Source organism: Myotis myotis, unplaced genomic scaffold, assembly GCF_014108235.1.
Source record: "Myotis myotis isolate mMyoMyo1 unplaced genomic scaffold, mMyoMyo1.p scaffold_m19_p_1, whole genome shotgun sequence".
Taxonomy (NCBI): Eukaryota; Metazoa; Chordata; class Mammalia; order Chiroptera; family Vespertilionidae; genus Myotis; species Myotis myotis.
In genome coordinates this window covers 204,303,253-204,321,820 of record NW_023416313.1, presented here as the reverse complement: position 1 = coordinate 204,321,820, position 18,568 = coordinate 204,303,253, and the positions used below count along the sequence as shown (strand labels likewise).

Sequence of the window (18,568 nt, the reverse complement as noted above, 5' to 3'; positions counted from 1 at the left end):
CTGCAGGTTTCATTAACTTCTCTGAGCCTCGACGTCCTCATCTGTAAAATGGGCACATCAACACTTACCTGCGAGGGCTGCTGTGCAAACCAAGGGGCCTACAGCAGATATTCCAAACGTTCTGGTACACCACACACTGGGAGGCCCACTGAGCATGCCCTGCACCCCACCCCCTGGGCAGACACCACAAGAGGCAGCTGGGTAAGTAAGAGTAATGTTTACTGAACGATACAGGACTGAGTACTATGAAGGGTTTACCAGGATGGAAATGCACCCCACCCCCACCCCTGCCACCCCCAACACCCAGAGACTACAGTACTTAGGAGTTACACGCAACGGCCATAACTGCTGAATATCTGTTCGTAACAAACAAACCATAGCATATTTATACTGTATCACATCGAGTGATTATAGAAATCCATTTATATATTGCTTGTATAAAATCTTTTTTTTGTAAAAAATATTAAAAAAACAAAACAAAAGAAAGTATAAAAAAACATGTGCAGTTGAAAGCCCTGCCAGGACAGCCAGCCTGTAAACATTCAGTGAGTATGTGCTTTGGAAGGGCGCCCGCGCCTCGTGCCCACAGCAACTCCAGCAGGGCCGGCGAGGGTGCGCCCCGGCTGCCACTCCGGGCAGGACCGAGCTGGACCACGGTGGGTGGGTACAGCAGGGCCTGGCACTGTGCCCTTCTCCAGCCTTGCATCGGGATCAGGGTCAGGGTCAGGGCTGGGGGCAGGCAGACTGCAGTTTCACTTTGAGTTCCATCCTCAGCCGAATTTTGGTTGCAACTCATGGCTTTTCCTGGCTGCTCAGAGGTCCTTTGGGTGGGTGCCCTGGCGGAGAGGCCGGAGAAGTGCCCACAGCTGCCTGGTTGGGCGTCTCTCCGGCCCAGAGCCTCTGTCCTGCCTCCTGCAAGCCTGGCCCCAGGCAGAACAGGCCCCCCTCAGGACTACTTTGGTCTCAGCGCTTGGTCCTGGGTTTCATCAGCCTGGGTTTCTTCCCCTGGTGTGGCTGATCGGAGTTTCACAAAAAAGCCAGGCTGATGCTGGCTGTGCTGAGCCTCACTGAAGAGTTTTTCATGCAGCAAGGACGAGCCCTCTGGGACCCTCCTCCTCCTCCTCCCTTCCCCATCTTCTCCTCCTCCTCCTCTTCCTCCTCCCAGCCCATGGTCACTTCTTCTCCAGCTGCTCCAGCAGTGGGTTGCCGTCTGAGTCGGGGGTCTTAACGCTGTCGGTCCTGACGATGCAGGTGGGGCGATGCCGGTTGAGCATCAGGATGAGCTGCTGTCGCTCCTGCTTCAGCTCCTCGATCTGGGTTTTCAGCTCCGCGTTCATGAGCTCCAGCCGCTCAGATTCCTGTGCGCAAACACAGAGACGTGGCGGTCAGCTTTCATGGGCTGGGGACCGGCTCTGGGGACAGGCTCAGCCTTTGAGTAGGAGTAAGGCTAGCATTTCCCTGCTTTCTCTAATCCTCACCTGAGGATATTTTTCCGTTGATTTTTAGGGAGAGTGGAAGAGAGGGAGAAAGACAGAGAGAAACATCGACGTGAGAGAAACACATCAATTGGTTGCCTTCTGCACGAGCCCCAACCAGGCCGGGAAGGAGCCCAGGCCGGGAAGGGCCCAGGCCGGGAAGGGCCCAGGCCAGGAAGGAGCCTGCAACCAAAGTTGCCCTTGACCAGAATCGAACCCGGGACCCTTTGGTCCTCAGGCCAACGCTCTATCCACTTAGCCAAACCAGCTAGGGCAACATTTCCCTGCTTTCTGTCCGCCAGGTTCCCACTGGAGGAAGCACAGAACCTGCTCCTGAGCCCCTGGGATAAGTGACTTTCTGGAAGCAGTGTCCGTCACGCTGTGACACTGCCCTGCGTCCCCAGGGAGATGAACCCAGGCAGGCTATGCCTGGGCCAGCCTGGCTCATGTCCCACCTCTCTCCCTCACTCAGTCCTCTCCAAACACAGTGGCTTCCTTGCTGTTATTCAAATATGCCCAACACTCTCCTGCTTCGGGGCTTTTGCACAAGAAACAAAAGGTGGGAGAAGACTGGAGGCCGAGTGGGCCTAGAACAGGTGCAGAGAGGGTCCACAGAGGTGGCCCCTGGGTGGCAGGGAAATGGCCAAGTGCTTTGAGGGGTGACAGATGCATGCTGCGGAAATTCCGGCCTATGGAAAGAACAAGGATGGTCGTGTAATTCCTTCTACAACACGTGCTCCCTGGTTATTAGCCTATAATTGTTTGAACAGCTTCTTCCTACCCTGTTAGCTAGAAGCTTTGCCCATTGAGAGGCAATAACAGTCATTCTTCTTGACCCAAAGTGAGGTTTCCACTAGACCTCAGGAGAGATTTCCAACGACCTTCCAGCTCAGTTGGAGCGGCTCCGGGGAAAGGAAAGAATGTTGGTTTGATCTGGGGATTTGTGTGTTTATCGTGTGGATAGTGAGGGGCATACCAATTAAAGCCTCGGGGAGCAAAACAATAAAACAGAAAAGCTCCTGAATGATTTTCCTTGGACTGAGTCTAAAAACTTATCACCAGTCTGGGAGCTGGAATTTATTCAACTTTGGCCGGCAAAGTTTTAGGCCAGTAGTTCTCAACCAGGAGCCATGTTGCCTCCCAGGAGACATCTGACAATGTTTTCGGTTGTCACAACTGGCGAGGGGGCTGCTCCTGGCACCTCGTGCCGGGAGCCAAGGGCGCTCCTGAACGCCTGCCTGGCAGTGCCCAGGGTGGCCCCACAGAAAGAACTGTCTTGTCCCAAGTGTCAACAGTGCTGAGGTTGAGCAACCTGTATTAGACAGAGAACATGCTGCGGTTGCAACTGTGTGTGTGACAACAGGCCGTGTGGCCCTGGCTCGGGCCCATGACTGCCCTCCCCGGGGGGGCGGGGGCACACACACCCTGGGCGCTGTCTTCCCCACACCCGCCGGTCTGACTAAGCTGTGCCTTGTGCTCGTCCCTGAGGGGCCAGCGTCAGCGTCCAGGGACCTCGGGACTGCGGAGACGTGTGGTCCTCGTGACTAGATGCTGAGGGAGAACAGCTTCACAGAAAGGGGAAAAATTGCTCAGCGGGAAAATATTAAAACTCAGCTATGGTGGTTTTTAGTTCAACAGGATGAGGTACCACAGGGGGGCTGGCCTGGGCCACTGTTCTCGGAAACCCTGAGAGAAGTCCACCTCTGAGGGCCAGGAGCAACCCCACGTGAAACCATGAGGCCCTGACCCGTCAGTCTGGGGCCGGGAGGTGGGCATCTTAGCCACGGGCTCCCTGAGTCTGAGGAGCTGCTGACCTTGGGAATCTCACCAACCCGCTGCCCATCTGGCTCTCCCCAGCCCAGGCTCTGACTCTGGGTCATTCTGAGCCTCTGCCCCACACGCCCATGAGCATCTGCTGAGGACCTGTGTGCACAAGGAGGGCTCCAGAGAAACCCAGCCCGTGAGCCCCCAACACGGCTCTCGTATGGCTTCCACTCTGAGGGGAAGAAGAATCCACACAGTAAGGCAGAGCCTACTACGTGCCCGTCAGCCAGGCTGCGTCTGGGAGACCTTCGGAGGGGACTGAACGGCCAGGTCTGAGGCTGGGTTTGGAAAACCGGTGGACTCTCTGGTTGAGGAGAGAAGGTGGTGGGAGTGAGGGATTGCAGGAAGGGAGCCCCGAGTGAACAAGGACACAGACATGGAAACGCTTACGATGTGGTTAGGAGATAAAGTCGCCCATCATGACCACTGGTCATTTTAGGACAGAGTGGGGTACGTAGAAAGCTGGGAAGGTGGCGTGGAGCCAGCCTAAAAAAAGCTTTAGGATTTCAAATAAGAGTCCACAGCAAGTTTCTTAACTTCTCCAAGCCCTGGTTTTCTCATTGGTAAAAAGGTGATGATCCCGCCCTAACCGGTTTGGCTCAGTGGGTAGAGCGTCGGCCTGCGAACTGAAGGATCCCGGGTTCAATTCCGGTCAAGGGCATGTACCTAGGTTGCAGGCACATCCCCAGTACGGGGTGTGCAGGAGGCAGGTGATCGATGTTCCTCTCTCATCGATGTTTCTGGCTCCCTATCCCTCTCCCTTCCTCTCTGTGAAAAATCAATAGAATATATATATATTTTTTTTTAAAAGGTGATGATCCTGGACTCGCGTGGGAAAGGGTTAGGGAGGCTTAAGGAATTTTACTTTAAGCAGTGAGCAAGAGAACAGGAAGCAAGAGAAGGGGGAGAAGAGGAGGAGGATTTCCAGGGAAGCTTGGCAGGTCTTGGAGAATGAGAGACAGGGACGAGAGCTGCCTGTGAGCCTGGGGAGGGGCTGTTCTGGAGAGTGGTGGGGAAGGACAGAGAAGGGAATAGGTGGTAGGTACAGTGAGTGGAAGTTACATAACCCAGATGGTGTGGCTCAGTGGTTGAGCATCAACCTATGAACAAGGTCACAGTTCAATTCCCTGTCAGGGCACATGCCCAGGTTATAGGTTTGATCCCCAGTAGGGGGCGTGCAGGAGGCAACTAATCAATGACTCTCTCTCATTATTGATGTTTCTATCTCTCTTTCTCCCTTCCCCTCTGAAATCAATAAAAAATAAAATAAATTTTAAAAAATGGACACGTAAGGGTCAGGGCCCAACATGCAGCGTTCAGTACTGTGCACAGATCCACCTCCTTAAAATGAATGTATGTCAACCCAGCCTTATGTGTGAACACCTGCATCACATGGGAAGACCAAGCAGGTGTGTGGCGCCTTGCTTCACACATGCGTTTATCACAGGGACGCCGTGGCATTTTGTTGGCCAACCTGGCTTTCTCTCCGCACCTCCCACAGAAAGGACCATGTCTGCTCCTGCATGTGTATCCCCCAGTGTACATAGCACAGTGCTGGGCACCTCGTACATTCTTAAAAATACTTGTCCAGCCAGCATGGCTCAGTGGTTGAGCGTCGACCTATGAACCAGGAGGTCACAGTTCAATTCTCAGTCAGGGCAGATGCCCAGGGTTGCAGGCTGTGGGCTCGATCCCCAGTGGGAGGTGTGTAGGAGGGACCCAATCAATGATTCTCTCATCATTGATATTTCTATCTCTCTTTCCCAATCCCTTCCTCTCTGAAATCAATAAAAATATATTTTTAAAAAATAATTGTCAACAAATCAGTAGATGAGTAAAAGAATAAACAAACAACGAAATGAATGCACAAATGAATGAATGCACTAGAGCCAGTACAGCAGAGTGTTAAGAACAAATACTTTGAAGTTAACCTTGGGCTCGAATCTCAGTTCTACCACTTAGTTGCTGAGGGACCTGGGCAAACTAACCTTGCCATGCCTTAGTTTCCCCATCTGCAGAAAGAGAATCATGAGGGCATGTATCTCATAGTTATTATGCCAATAAAATGAGATAACAGACACGCAGCAGTTAGCACAGTGCTCCACTTTACAAAAGTTAGCAACTATTGTTCATTGTTGCATGCTGCAGAACAGAGCCTGGCCCATGCCGTTATCATTATATATTGTTACCCTTATTATTTAGAAATGAAGAAGGGCTTGGGGGCGGGGGAGCTGGAGATCGCTGGCCTGGACTCTCTGGTCACGTTCCTTCACTGCCATCTGCCATTTCTGAGAATCAGGAAAGGCCTCTCTGATGGGACCCAGCAGAGAAAGAACAATCGCCTGCTTGGTACGTTCCAGTGAAAGGGCAGGGGCCTGCTCTGAGGGCCGAGAGGAAAGGCAGCCCACCTCTGGCCTTTGCATCAGAGCTGAACTCTGGTCCCCGGGGGCAGGAGCAGAGGCCAGCCAGCTGGGGGCAGAGCTGGAAGAGCCTCCTGCAGCTAAGGGAGGAGCTTTTCTCTGCCCAGGTGTCTGTGTCCATGGCCCATGTGCATGGTGTTATCACCAACTTCACCAGCACCCACCCTAGACAACTTTGGTAGCCACCAGGGTACCAAAATGGGCAGTACCAGTCCTGGGCCAACTGGGTCCATCAGCACCAGGGTCTAACCTCAGTGGAGGGAGTGTGGCTGCTCCCACCTTCTCTGGCCCCCCAGGGATCTGGGTGGGCTGGGCTGGAGCTGCTGCAGGCTGCCCTTGGCGGTCCTGATTCAGGATGGGGCATCAGACGGGGGCAGGGGAGAGCAGGAACACATCGATTCCTGCAGCGTTTGATGACATCTTTTGATCCACACAGCCCCCTCCCTGCCCGGCCAGCTGCCCTGCTCACCCGCTGCAGAAACTCCGTCCGCTCCTTCTTCTTGTTCCGGCATCGGGCTGCCGCCACTTTGTTCTTTTCCCGGCGCCTTTTCCTCCGCTCCTCTTCCTCGTCTAGCTGTGAGGGCCGAGAGCCACTGATTAGACATTTGAGACAGGCCTGGAGCAGAGCTTCCCTCCTGCCACACAGACAGGCAGATGGACAATCCGCTTCCTAACTCACGTCTCAGCAGTGAGGGAGCCGTCCCTGTCTGCCAGCTCCCTGGCCTCTCAGCTGGTGACGTGGAAATACTGCCCAGCCAGCCCAAGGACCATCTTGGAGCAGGTGGGCACCCCTGGGGGAAGTCAGGGTGCCAGGCGGGCAGGGCTGCCTGGGTTCTGCCAGAGTTCAGGAGGCCCGAACCTGGGAGTCTCCTCACACAGAGGTAGCACCCAACGGTGATGGTCTGCTATTCTGCCCAGCCCAAGCCCTCTGGGCACTATTTTCCAGGCCAGCAGTTCTCAGGCATTTCCTTCAAAACCACCTTGGGCGTGGGTGCAGCTTTTGCATTCTGCCTTCACCTCCCTGAGGTACCTTCTTCCTCCCTCTTGGTCCTTCTAAACACTTGGGTTTATCTCCTTGTCAACTAAACAGTCTCCCAGCCTCCTCACCTGGCTCTAACTCTCTTACCTGCATGTTCTCCCTCAGGACACCCACCTGCATCCCAGGGTCCCAAGGCTCCCTAAAGTGCCCTGCACAAGACACAGGCAGAAGGGCCTCCTGAGCCTCTGGACTTACTTCTCCTCAGGACAAGTTAGGAAATGCACCATGCATGAAAGAGGGCCCAGGACATGGGAAGGAGGAAACTCTGCCCACCAATACTGGCTTTCAGTCGAAGCAGCAGCTCTTGTGTCATCTATATATAAAAAAAAGCCAGTGTCCATGACGACCAGGACAACCAAACGACCGGTCACCATGCGGTGCAGTGAGCACCTCTCGGTCCCTTCTCCCCACCACCACCACCGCGAGCAGCGGCTGGCATGGCGCTGGAGGGCGGGGGCGGCTCACGGAGGTGGCGGGTCATGCATGATTCTGTGTGCTGGGCTTCTAGTTAATAATGACAAGAGCTGCTGCTTGCTGCTTACTTTGCTAAATGCTTTAAATATAGGCCACATAATTCTCAAAATGTCTGATGATGAAGGTCCTATTACCGTCCCATTGGACAGATGGAGATACTGAGGCTCAGCAGTTCAATATATCCAAGGCCATTCATCTAGGACCATGGTCGGCAAACTGCGGCTCGCAAGCCACGTGCGGCTCTTTGGCCCCCTGAGTGTGGCTCTTCCTAAGCTTTAGGAGTACCCTAATTAAGTTAATAACCATGTACCTACCTATATAGTTTAAGTTTAAAAAATCTGGCTCTCAAAAGAAATTTCAATCATTGTACTGTTGATATTTGGCACTGTTGACTAATGAGTTTGCCGACCACTGATCTAGGAAATGGCGCAGTCGGCATTCCAACTCGGATTTCTGTGACTTCAACCTTCCTGCTCTTGCCCACTGGCTCAGCCCACCAGGATTACTTTGATGTGATGCCTCTCATGGTCTGTTACCTGCAGGAGAATCTGGAGGACACACGCCAGCTGGGGTGGGGACAGCCTAGGGTCAGAGGCCATTAGAGAGGTCATGGATTGCTCTGGGCTTGCCAACTCTCTCACTTCTCGAGCCAGTGGGGGTGATTCTGGCAGCCCGAGACCTGGAACAAGGTCTCAGCCGAAAGGGCTTTGGGCCAGGAAAATAAACAGCTTCTCTCCATGCACTCCCAGCATGCTCTGGGAGGTCAGGACCCAGGGCCTGGGCCGGAGACCAGCACCCAAGGCCATTATCACAGCCCCTGGCAGGGCAGCCCCTTCTCTTTCTCCACCACCTCTGAGCTCCTCTCTGCCCCACTCGCACTGCGCCTGGGAGGCTGGCTGGAGAGGTGCCTTGTCAACACGGCCGCGCCCACGCACCTCCCAGCCCCTCAGCCTCCTTTGAAACAGAACCAGAAGTGACAGCTCCTCTGGCTGACCCGCATCTGGGAAAATAGAAACCTGGACAAAACTGATTCCGCCCAACCTCAACCTCACCCCCAACAAAGCAGAGGTAACCGTGACGACAGGCAGAGGGAAGGAACTGGAGGAAGTGGCAGGCGGTGCAATCTCCCCTCGGCCAAGAGGGTTTGCCCACAAACTGCTAAGGTGATGTGTGCAACCTGAGCGCTGCTGGGCTCCGGGCCCCTCCCCGCTCCCCCAGAACACCCTGGGTTCTGGCAGAGCAGCCGTTTCCTAGGAGACACAACCTCTGTCCTCCAAGACCCAGCTTCCTACCCCACCCCAGTGCAGGGCCTCATCCTACATCAAGTTGGGGGCGAACAGAAGCCGCTCTGGCAGCAGGCTCAACGAGGGCCGAACGCTGCAAGTTTAAGAAATCAACTGGGCCAGGCTGACGCCAAGATAGAGAGGGCTGCTCTACCCGCTCCTCCAGCCACAGTGATCCCCTCCTGCCATCACCCTCTGCCCCAAACCTCTCATCTTTCTGCGAGCTAGCCAGGCCCTCCTGAGATGGCCTTCCTTTCCCATTTGGAAAACTCTCACTCAACCTTCAAGAGAAATGTCACCTCCTCTAGGAAGGCTCCTTTGGCTCCGGATAGAATTAACGGCCCTGGCTGTGCTGCAACAGCACTCTGAGTGCCCTGCTGTAGGAGTCTATCCTCTCCCGCCATAATTCTCTGTTTACGTAGGACCTGACTTCCCTGCTGGGGACCTCGGCATCCCCAGCACCTGGCACAAAGCATGGCACTTAGTAGGAGCTCAGCAAATATTAGTCGAATGAATGAATGAACAAAGGATTATGGAGAAAAATGGCACAGGCTTGGATTCTATCATATAAAAGTAACTTATGGCTGGTTTGGTATCTGCATAACCTTTTCCCCAGTGCTCACAGGAGCCTTCTCTGCTAGGATAGTCTCTCTGTCTGCAGGTGGCCAGCAAAGCTTGGGAGTTGGGTCCTGTCTTCTCAGAAGCACATTGGCTGAAGGCAGAGCCTAGACTCAGGGTGCAGGGCCCTGCTGGCTGCGGCAAGAATGCTCTAAGCCTGAGCAGGTCCTCAAGGTATCCAGGCTGTGCACTGAAGCCCAAAGCCTCCAGTTCCACAGCCACTTGGCACGAGCTCCCAAGGTCATCCCCAGGCCTTTCTGCATCCACGCCCCACCTTGGCTGACATCTCCCAGTGAGGCAAGAAATGACCCCAACGCTCCATCACCACACCTTCCCGAATGGCACTGCTCCATCTCCCCCCAATCCTCCTGCTGCTGTTTAAGAACCACCCAGAGGACTGGAGAAAACAGCTGCTGAGGCCCCACCAGATACATGGCACTGGGCGGTACCCCTCAGCCTTCTCCATCCCCACGGGCTGACTCTGGCTCCTTTTGCCTGGGCCTGTGTGGTCTTCACGCCCCAAATGGGACCGTTTGGAGACCCCCCAGCCCTCCTCAAGCCTTCTTTCATCCCCAGAGTCAAGGCTGCTGCCCCTCCTCCTGCCGCTCCCTGGATTGAAGCATTTGGGATGTGAGTGGGTGAGAGACAGCAGACTCTTCTCATCACACAGTTCAGGCATCTAAAACCGGAACCCAGAACGGGAGGTGACAGGTTCTTCTGCAGATGCAGCTGGAAGAACCAGGCTGCCTGAGGAGGAGGCAATTTGACATTCAAGACATTTAAAGAACTAAGAGACGGGGGTTAGGGGATGGAGGGGAGCCTATCTTTTCTGTTCTCAAACTTAGTTCTGACTCTGTTTTTCCATAATTTCCAGGCAAACCTGGGGCAAAGCAGTGAGGGACTTGGGGGTCCATGCCAAGAGGGCCTCCTGCTGAGCCGTCCCACCTCAGGGAGCCTGTTCTCAAGCCCCTGCTGAGGGCTGGGGGACCCCAGCCCCTGGCCACAGCTGACTGGACAAGGGGTGAGTGGCTGACCCGAGCTGGGCTGCATTTGCTTCCAGGAAATTTAAAATTGAACTGCTGGACTGGGGAGCAAGCCACCTCAGCCATGTGCCCAGAGGAGCAGGGAGATCAAGACGCTGGAGCTGAGCAGAGACTAGAGACCATGTGATAAGAGAGACACGCACTCAGCTCTAGGAGGGAGCCAGAGAGGCAAAGAGAAGGAGGGGTGACAGAGAAAAACAGGGCCTGGACCAGGACGAGGCAAGCAAGGTGCCAGGGACACACATTTAAGGAAGCACTCAACTCTGGGGCTCATGCAAGGACAGGGTCAGCAGCCAAGAGTGAGCGCCTCCTTAAATGCCATGCCCTGGGCATCTTACTTGCCTCAGCCAAGCTACAGACTTGGAAAGGCAAAGACGGAGACAGAGAGGAAAGAAACACAGAAAACAGAGTCAAAGGGAAAGACAAAGAGGCAGAGCCCCTGAGACACACACAGAGACACAGGCAGAGGCCAGTGGTACAGACAGACTGCGTGGACAGACAGGAAGCACACACAGACACAGAAACTCACCTGGTCCTCCAATTCCACCCCTAGAGAGGCCTGGCGAGCTTCCTGTCCGTGGGGTCCATGGTGCACACACCCCCCTGACTCTACCCAGAAAACCTCTGCCTGGAGGGCGTCTGAGGAGGTGCCTGCCTCTTGCCACTGAAAGATGCCAGGACACCAGGGCCCCCCTGGTGAAGTCACGTGATGCCGGGTGAAAACGGAGGAGTAGAAGGCGGTCCCCAGTGAGCCAGGGGAGAACCACTGCTACCCAGCAGCCAGCTTCTGGAACAGCTGGAAAGCGGCAGCCTGGGTGCAGAAGGGTCTCTGGACAGGAGAGGAGGGCACCTCAGCAGGAATCAAGTACCAGTGGGCTAACTGGCCTCAGTAAACACCCAGGACAGTCTCCTCCCCACCTTCACAGATGAGGACACTACAGAAATCAAGGCTTCCTGGAAGGTGACAGCCTCTGGGCCCCAGGGTCTGAGGCCTCCTGCTCCTCGCAGGGCAGGTGGTCTGTGTGAGCCCCCACACCTGGTAGCAGGCCCCCCGCACCCTTTCAACTCCATCTGAGGGCAAGACCATTTTGTTTTTCCCTATTTGGGTCTTTTCAAATAAAAACTATTTACTGCACAACTAACAGCGAATGTGTAGCACTGCAGCGAAGTGGTTTCAAGGAGGGGCCGCGCCGCTCTGCTCCTGCCTCACCCTCACCGGGTCGTTTCCCAGGCCCATCTGCAGGCCACGTGACTGTCACACGGGGGCACCAGTTACACAGATGTGACTGTGAATTCTGACATTTCATAAGCCTTTCCAAAAATGTATCTTGTGGGACCCACAAATAGATGAGACGAGAAAAGGCAGTGGTACTGTTTAACCTGAGGCACTGAACATACAGAAACTGTCACATGGACAAAGCAGTAGAGAAAAGAGCAGTCAAGCTGGCGACAAGCAGAAATAGTAGAGGGGGGATCAAAGCCCCAGCGCTGACCAGAGCAGCGAAGGTCTGGAAGGCTTCTCTCGGAATGAAACTAGCACACGCAGAGAGCCAGGCTCTCCCGAGACTCACGGCGTCAGGGCTGGCAGCATGCGCTTTAGGGTCTAAGAGGTCTGCATGCCCGAGCCGCCCTGCTTTGGACTGGCTGTGTGCTCCTGGGCAAGTCTCTCAGCCTCTCTGAGCCTCCATTCCTCACCTGCATGAGGAAGGCACCAAGCACTGCTGCACAGGTTTGCAAGGAGGCCTGCAGCCTGGGACACAGGAAGGGCTCAGCTTCCCTGCCTGCCTTCCCAGGTGAGACAGGGAGGCAAGGAGAGTGCTGCCTGGGGTACACCCAGCCTCCAGCTCCCCTGGGCAGAATCTGCCATAAAAGGACACCTGAGCCAGGGAAGCAGGTGCATCAGGGCATGAGGGCTGTCGAGCAGACCTGGAGTAACAGCTCTGAGGCTTCTAAATCCAGCTCTGGCCAGGCCCACTGGGTCCCTGCCACTGCATGAAGGAGACAGATTTCAACACCAGGGACCCATGAGCATCCTGGGAAGTAAACACCCAAATACCAAACATACCAGACATTCCCCAATATAAACAGGCTGCTCTGGGCAGTCCCTCCCCACTTCCCTGCACATCCCCCGCCCCCCTCCCCCCCCCCCAACAAAAAAGTAGGGCAGGCCAGGGACAAGACATCATTGGACATGCCAGCCAGCCTGGGCCCATGAATCCCTCTGCCTCCTCCCACCCCTACAGGAGGAATGAGGAAACCCCAGGGCCCTTGTCCAATACCCCTGCTGACCCCCTGCAACCCACAGGGGCCAGGCCCTCCCAACCAGCATCTCCCCTGGGGCTGAGCTGTTGGAGACTCTGCCCTCCTCTCTTTCCCATCTTCTCTAGCCAGGCCCTGCTGCTCCTAATGCCAAGGTCTTGACTTCAGCTGTGAAATATTGGACAGTTTCTGTGAACACAAGACAGGGCCATAAGGGAAAAGTCAAGACAAATGGTCAGCCTAAGGCTGCAGTTGCAAACTCAAGTCACCTCCAACGGGCCAAGTAAGTAACCATTAGCGAGGGAGGAGGGCTAGAGGGGGCCATGGCCTCTCAACTAGCCCCAGGGCAATGCAGGCTCAGTGTTGTCAAATCTCTCAAGGTTTTAAGACTAGCTGAAAATGTGGATTTTTAAGTTAACTCCCAATTTTTAATGTTGGCAACGAATTCCATTTTCAAAAGGACACTGAGTGAGCCAAACAAAACACATCTGCGGGCTGCTAATTGATGACCCTTGGCAAGCGACCCCACAGGGGTTGGTCATCAGACACCTGGTTCTAGCCACCATGGTGCTCTATTCCTCATGACCTCGGGCCACTCAGCTCCTCTCTCCTGTCCTGAGGCTCATCGGTAACAAACACAATAGCTTCCACTTCTCACTAACCTTCAAGCACCTCTGCAAGATGGGTAATAGGGATCTCATTTTACTCTCCATCCCCAAGGTGACGTGCCTGCCCTAGGTCACCCAGCTGGGAAACGACAGGGATTCCACTCCATTGCATCATGCTTCCTTCCAATGGGTGGGCTGGACTAAAATCTCTGCCCCAACTCTGACATCCCTGGGTTTTCATTCATTCACTCTCCAGAGGTAGGGTTGGCTTAGCAACACCTCCCCCCTTTTAAGAGGTTTCAGAAATAGTCACTTCAGAGCCAGAGAGGGGCTCTTGGCAAGCCCCCAGGCCAATCTCTAGATTTTACAGATGAGGAGACTGAGGTCCAGGGAAGGGAGAGAATTATTTCACGGCTCACACTTGAGGACAGGACCTGAGTCCTCTTGATCAAGTCCAAAAGACAGTGCTGGTGCGACCCCATGGACTTCCTGGCTCCACCTGACTGCGCATCACCCCCTCTTCCTGGAATTTTCTACTTCTCTGACCTCTCCTTTCTGTCTCTTGCCTGGGATCCTTTTTCAGAGTCCTCTCCTTGGCCTGCTGCTTCCCTCACACACCACTTATGGATCATCATTTCTATGTGGTTTCCATGGCCACCTACACATCAATGCCAACCTAATTTTATCTTCAGGCCCATACATCCAACTGGCAATTGGACATTCAACTTGGATGCCCCTCAGCCCCTCAAAGTCTGTATCTTCAATTGGTGACTTTGTCTCTGTTCTCCACCCCACTGGTACCACTGCCCACCCATTCACTGGAGTTAGAAACTTGGGGCCTACTCCTCACCTGTCCCTCTCCTTATTTCCAATTCTGACCATACAGGCCATCCAATTTTACATCCTACACCTTCCTCAGAGCTGCCCCCCACTCTCCATCCCTATTACTACTTTCCAGGCCTCCTCTCTTTCCTGCACCACCGCCTGGGCGATCTCCTAACCTTGCAGGACCATCTTCCATCAAAAGCATCCCAAGGGATCTTTCTAAAATGCAAATCTGATCCAGTTATTGGTCTTGGGGCCGGGGGGGGGGGGGGGGGGAGAAGGGTGGTCATTATCCTCAAGCCCAAGCTCCTTAATGAGCCAAACAAGGTTCCTCATGACTTGTCCCTCCTGCTATGGTCTCACCTCCTGTCTATCGCTCCCCTACACTCCATGCAGTGCTAAGCCTCTTTTTGCCCGACACTCCCCTAGCTTCATGCCTTTGCCCCTGCTGTCCGCTTGAGTTACTCTAAGCCTGTACATTCAGCTCAAGCATCACCACCGATAGGAAGCCCTCCTTGATGCTCCTCCCCTCCAGGGCCAGGGAGGTGTCCCTCTGCTCTGGGCTCCCATAGAACTTAGAGCTTACTGACCCTACTGTGCTGTATTCTAGACTCAACTCCTAACTCCCCCACTTAACTGGGAGTTCCATGTGGGCAAAGTCTGTGTCTTCCTACTTTTTGTGCGCCCGGAACCTTGCTAAGCTTGTGGCCATCAGTAACGTTCAATAAACTTTTGCTAAAGGGAGTCCTGATCCACAGAATTGGTGACCTGGATGAAACCCAGGACTCCTGCCTCCCAGTCTGGTGCCCTTTCCACTTCAACCGCCCCCGATGCCAGGCTCAAATCAAACACAGTCACCTACAAACAAACCCACACACTGGATGCCATGCTCACTCAAGGCCTCAAACCAGCCGAGCCAACCACCAGGTGAAGGCTCTGAACAAGAGCTGGCAGCGGCAAGGGCTCCACCTGCCAAGATGATTCACTCAGCTCCCCTGGCTGGGGGCGCAGGTGGATAAGCAACTGCGTGGTGCAGCTGGCATCTGCAGGAAGCGGTGGGAAGCAGCGGGGCTGTCCACTAAGCTCTATCCTGAGGTTCTGGGACCGAGAAGACCTAGAGATCCTAGGTCCCTGCTGCATCCGCAGCCCAGGGAACTCGAGTTCAGAGACAGGGAGTGAGTCTGCCCAGGTCCCTGGGTCAGGCAGTGACAGTACCAACCAGAGCACACTGCTTTCTGCAGAGGCAGGGAGCGCCTTCTTTATGATCAGAAAGCCTGACTCTGCTGTCATTGGGCTTCAGAGCCCACAGGGGGACCCATCCGAAAGGCTTCTCTGTCTGCTCACATCTCAGCAGGATGCAGCATTGACCTTGGCCTTCTCAGCCCACCCCCTGCGGTGAAAACCTTCTCCAGGGTTCAGAGAACCCATAAGACAATAGGCCGCTGGGGTTCAGGGCTGGTTTACAGGGACAGAACAGGGAGAGGCCACTCTCTCAGAAAGCACTGGCGGACAGCTCGCTGGTCTCCACTGCTGAGAAAAGACGGCATTGTGTTTGGAACAAAGCCCCACAAAGCCGCTGGCAGGGTGACACCCATTGGCGGACGGTCCTGTTAAGGACAGAGCAAACACTGTTACTGCAAAAGTGAGGTAGAGGCCAGGAGACAAGGAAAAATCACCCTGACGCGGGCAGAAAAGCTAACATGGAAGAGGAAAGGGGACTGTGATTAACTGGAAGTTCTTCTGCTGGAGAAAAGCTATTTGGAGAACGATGGCTCTTTTTTGTTGAAATACGTCTATTTCAGGCCCATTTTGTACTTCTGGTTTGGTTGAGGTTTCGCTTCCCACTAGGCAATCAACCGATTTTCTTGCCCAGTTGACAATCGCTTCCAAAGATGAGAAAAGGAGAGAAACGGTGGTCCTAACAAGGCTCTCCCCACCTCCAAAAGCCTGGTACAAAGCAGGCTGTATCTGGCTTCAGGGAAAAATCTGCTTTCTTTTCAAAAAGAGTTAATAAGACAGTCGAAACTGAGTCTTTAATAATAACACAAACAAGCAGTGTAATGCACCTTGATTACACTGGGGCAAACACACACACAAAACAGTAATAAAACCACCTGAAAGACAGAGACAGGAGCTCCTGCAAAACGACCATTTATAATTCAATGAAAATGCGGTTGTTGCAAAGAAACCTATGAACAGGGACGTTCTGAAAGCCCCGAGTTAGTCAACGTGGAAGAATATTTCAAGTCCCACCATCCTATTAAAGCCTGGGAAGTCATTTGTCTTTCAGCGTGAAGGTGAAAGCCAAGGTCCTTGGCGTAATTATTCTCCACCAACGCAGTTCCTTTTAATCTGTATGCAGGCTGTGCAGCTAACAGACGGAGTTCAGCCAACTTCTTCCAGGCACGAGGCACAGATAACAGACAAATCGCTGAGCAAAACAGCGACCTCCACTTTGCTGGTACCGAACCAGTAAAAATCCCACCCAGGTGACGTGGCCAGACCAATTCACAACCAGGGATGCCTGGCTTGGAGGATGGAAAAAGGATTTCATCATGAATGATGTATGTGATGAAGTGGATGCAAATAAAGTTCAGGGATGGGGGAAGGGCTTCAGAGCACCCAGGCAGGCTGGGGAGGAGGAGGAGGCACAGAGCAGAAATCTCCCTCCTTCTGCCCCCCAGTTCTTAGACCAGCGCTGCCGGAGAACTCCCAGCAAATGGGGGCTCCTTTGGCATCAGAATAGTCGTCTGATTCTCCCTTCTTTAACAAAAGAGAAGCCGGCCTACTGATTAACGCGGCAGCTTAATTAATTAGGAAGTCCCTTAGGGTGTGCATGCTGGCAGCAGGGAGGATCTCTAACCTGGAAATAACCACTTTGGAAATGCGTCAGTGTTTGCTGACTCGGAGCAACCGTGCCTGACAAAGGTCCAGGTACCACACACATTAATGAATATCTGATGGTGTGAGGGTCCCTCCGGGGAGCCTGAGATCATAGGTTTGGAGAAAAATGTGGTGCTGGATCCTTGCAGCCATGCTCAGAGGCGATCATTCACAGTCAGAGCTGGGACGTTCAGGTCATCTAAATGCAGTGTTGCCTGGAGGACTTGTTATATCACAAGTTTCTGGGCACACCCGCTGGAGAGTCTGCTTCAGACCCAAGAATCTGCACTTCTGACACGCTCCCAGATGCTGGTGCCGCTGGCCTGTGGACCCCACTCTGAGTAGTGATGTAAACCAGTGGATTTCAGATTGGTTTCAGCAGTAGAAGGCTCTTGTTGAAAAGATACCATAATATATTAAATAGATAAAGGCCGTATTTTATTAAGGGGCTCACAGTTGTATTATATACTTATAGTCCATCATCAACACAATGAGTTGTGGTTGATGCCTTTAACTCAGAGGTGATGGGGGATGGTTGCAGATTTCTGACAGTCTCAGAATCCAAATTATTTGTCTTATGTTTTCCTTGCACACAGAGATCAGTAGTTACAAACAGTGTGTGTGTGTGTGTGTGTGTATACATATCTATGTGTATATATGTACGTACACATACAGTCATGCGTGCCATAACGTTTTGGTCATTGATGAATCGCATCTATGACGGTGGCCCAATAACATTATGTGGGTGTTGAAATATTCCTATTGCCTAGTGATGTCATAGCCGTCATAACAGTGTAGCACAAAGCATTACTGAGGTGTCTGTGGTGATGCTGGTGTAAACAAACCTATTGTACTGCCAGTTGTATAAAAATATAGCACATACAATTATGCATAGTACACAACATTTGATAATGGTAATAAATGACTATGTTACTAGTGTGTGCATTTACTATATTTTTTATCATTATTTTAGTGTGTACGTTTCTACTTAGAAAGTTTGCTGTAAAAGAGTATGCCGTGTTATGCCGACAGCAGCCTCATGCACCACGTGTTTACTGTGTCTTGATTGCCTCGTTTTCTTTCGCGTTTGACCTACTCTTGTGTTGTTTTCTACAAAAACACGCTGTACAGGCTTGTAGCCTGGAAGCAACAGGCGAACCCGCACAGCCTAGGTGGGTGGCAGGCTGTACCATCCAGGCTTGTGTAAGCGCACTCTGAGATGTTCGCACAATGACGAGATGGCCTAGCGACGCATTTCCCAGAATGTATCCCCCGTCATTCCTTAAGCAGCGCTTGGCTGTGTATGTAAATAATGTCTTATCACCTGGCCTTGCACTCTCAGGATGCTCATCAGTTAAAGTAGCAGGAAGAGCTCTGTTCAGAAGCCTGTGCAAAATAGATCATCCTGGCACCAGAGGCCACCTTGGCGGTGCTCTCCAGGGTGTGAGGTTTGATAACTAATAGGTATGAGCATGTGTGTGGATTTTGCTTTCTTAAAAAAGCAAAAACAAATAGATAAAATTATGCTTTAAAAATGAGACCCTAGCAACTTACTTCATCTCTCTGAGCCTTGGTTCCCTAACAACTAATAACACCTACCCCACAGAGTTATTGAACAGATCAAAGGAGGTCATTACTATAAAAGTAGTTTGCAAACCATAAAGTGCATTGCTCAAATGAGCCTTCTATCCTGAATGCAGATATCCTCATTCCTTCAAAGACTTGGGCCAGTTTATACTATACCAGGGGTTTCAACCAATGGCTACAGGCTAGAACCACCTGCCGGCCCCACCCAGACCAACTGAATCAGAATCTCT

General features: G+C 53.0%; 1 protein-coding gene across 6 annotated transcripts in view; it reads right to left on the bottom strand.

Moving 5' to 3' along the window:
* Positions 1 to 275: 275 nt before the first annotated feature.
* JDP2 (Jun dimerization protein 2) overlaps positions 276 to 18,568 on the bottom strand; it is a 37,875-nt gene continuing 19,582 nt past the window's right edge. For 5 of the 6 annotated variants that reach the window (XM_036313537.1, XM_036313502.1, XM_036313521.1 and 2 more), the window contains 2 exons: positions 6,189 to 6,293; positions 276 to 1,358 (listed from right to left, as the gene is read on the bottom strand). In XM_036313537.1, the coding sequence (XP_036169430.1) occupies positions 1,173 to 1,358; positions 6,189 to 6,293 (291 nt within the window). In that variant the 3' untranslated portion in view covers positions 276 to 1,172. The remainder of the gene's footprint in view (positions 1,359 to 6,188; positions 6,294 to 18,568) is intronic. The other variant, XM_036313493.1, reaches the window with a different exon arrangement.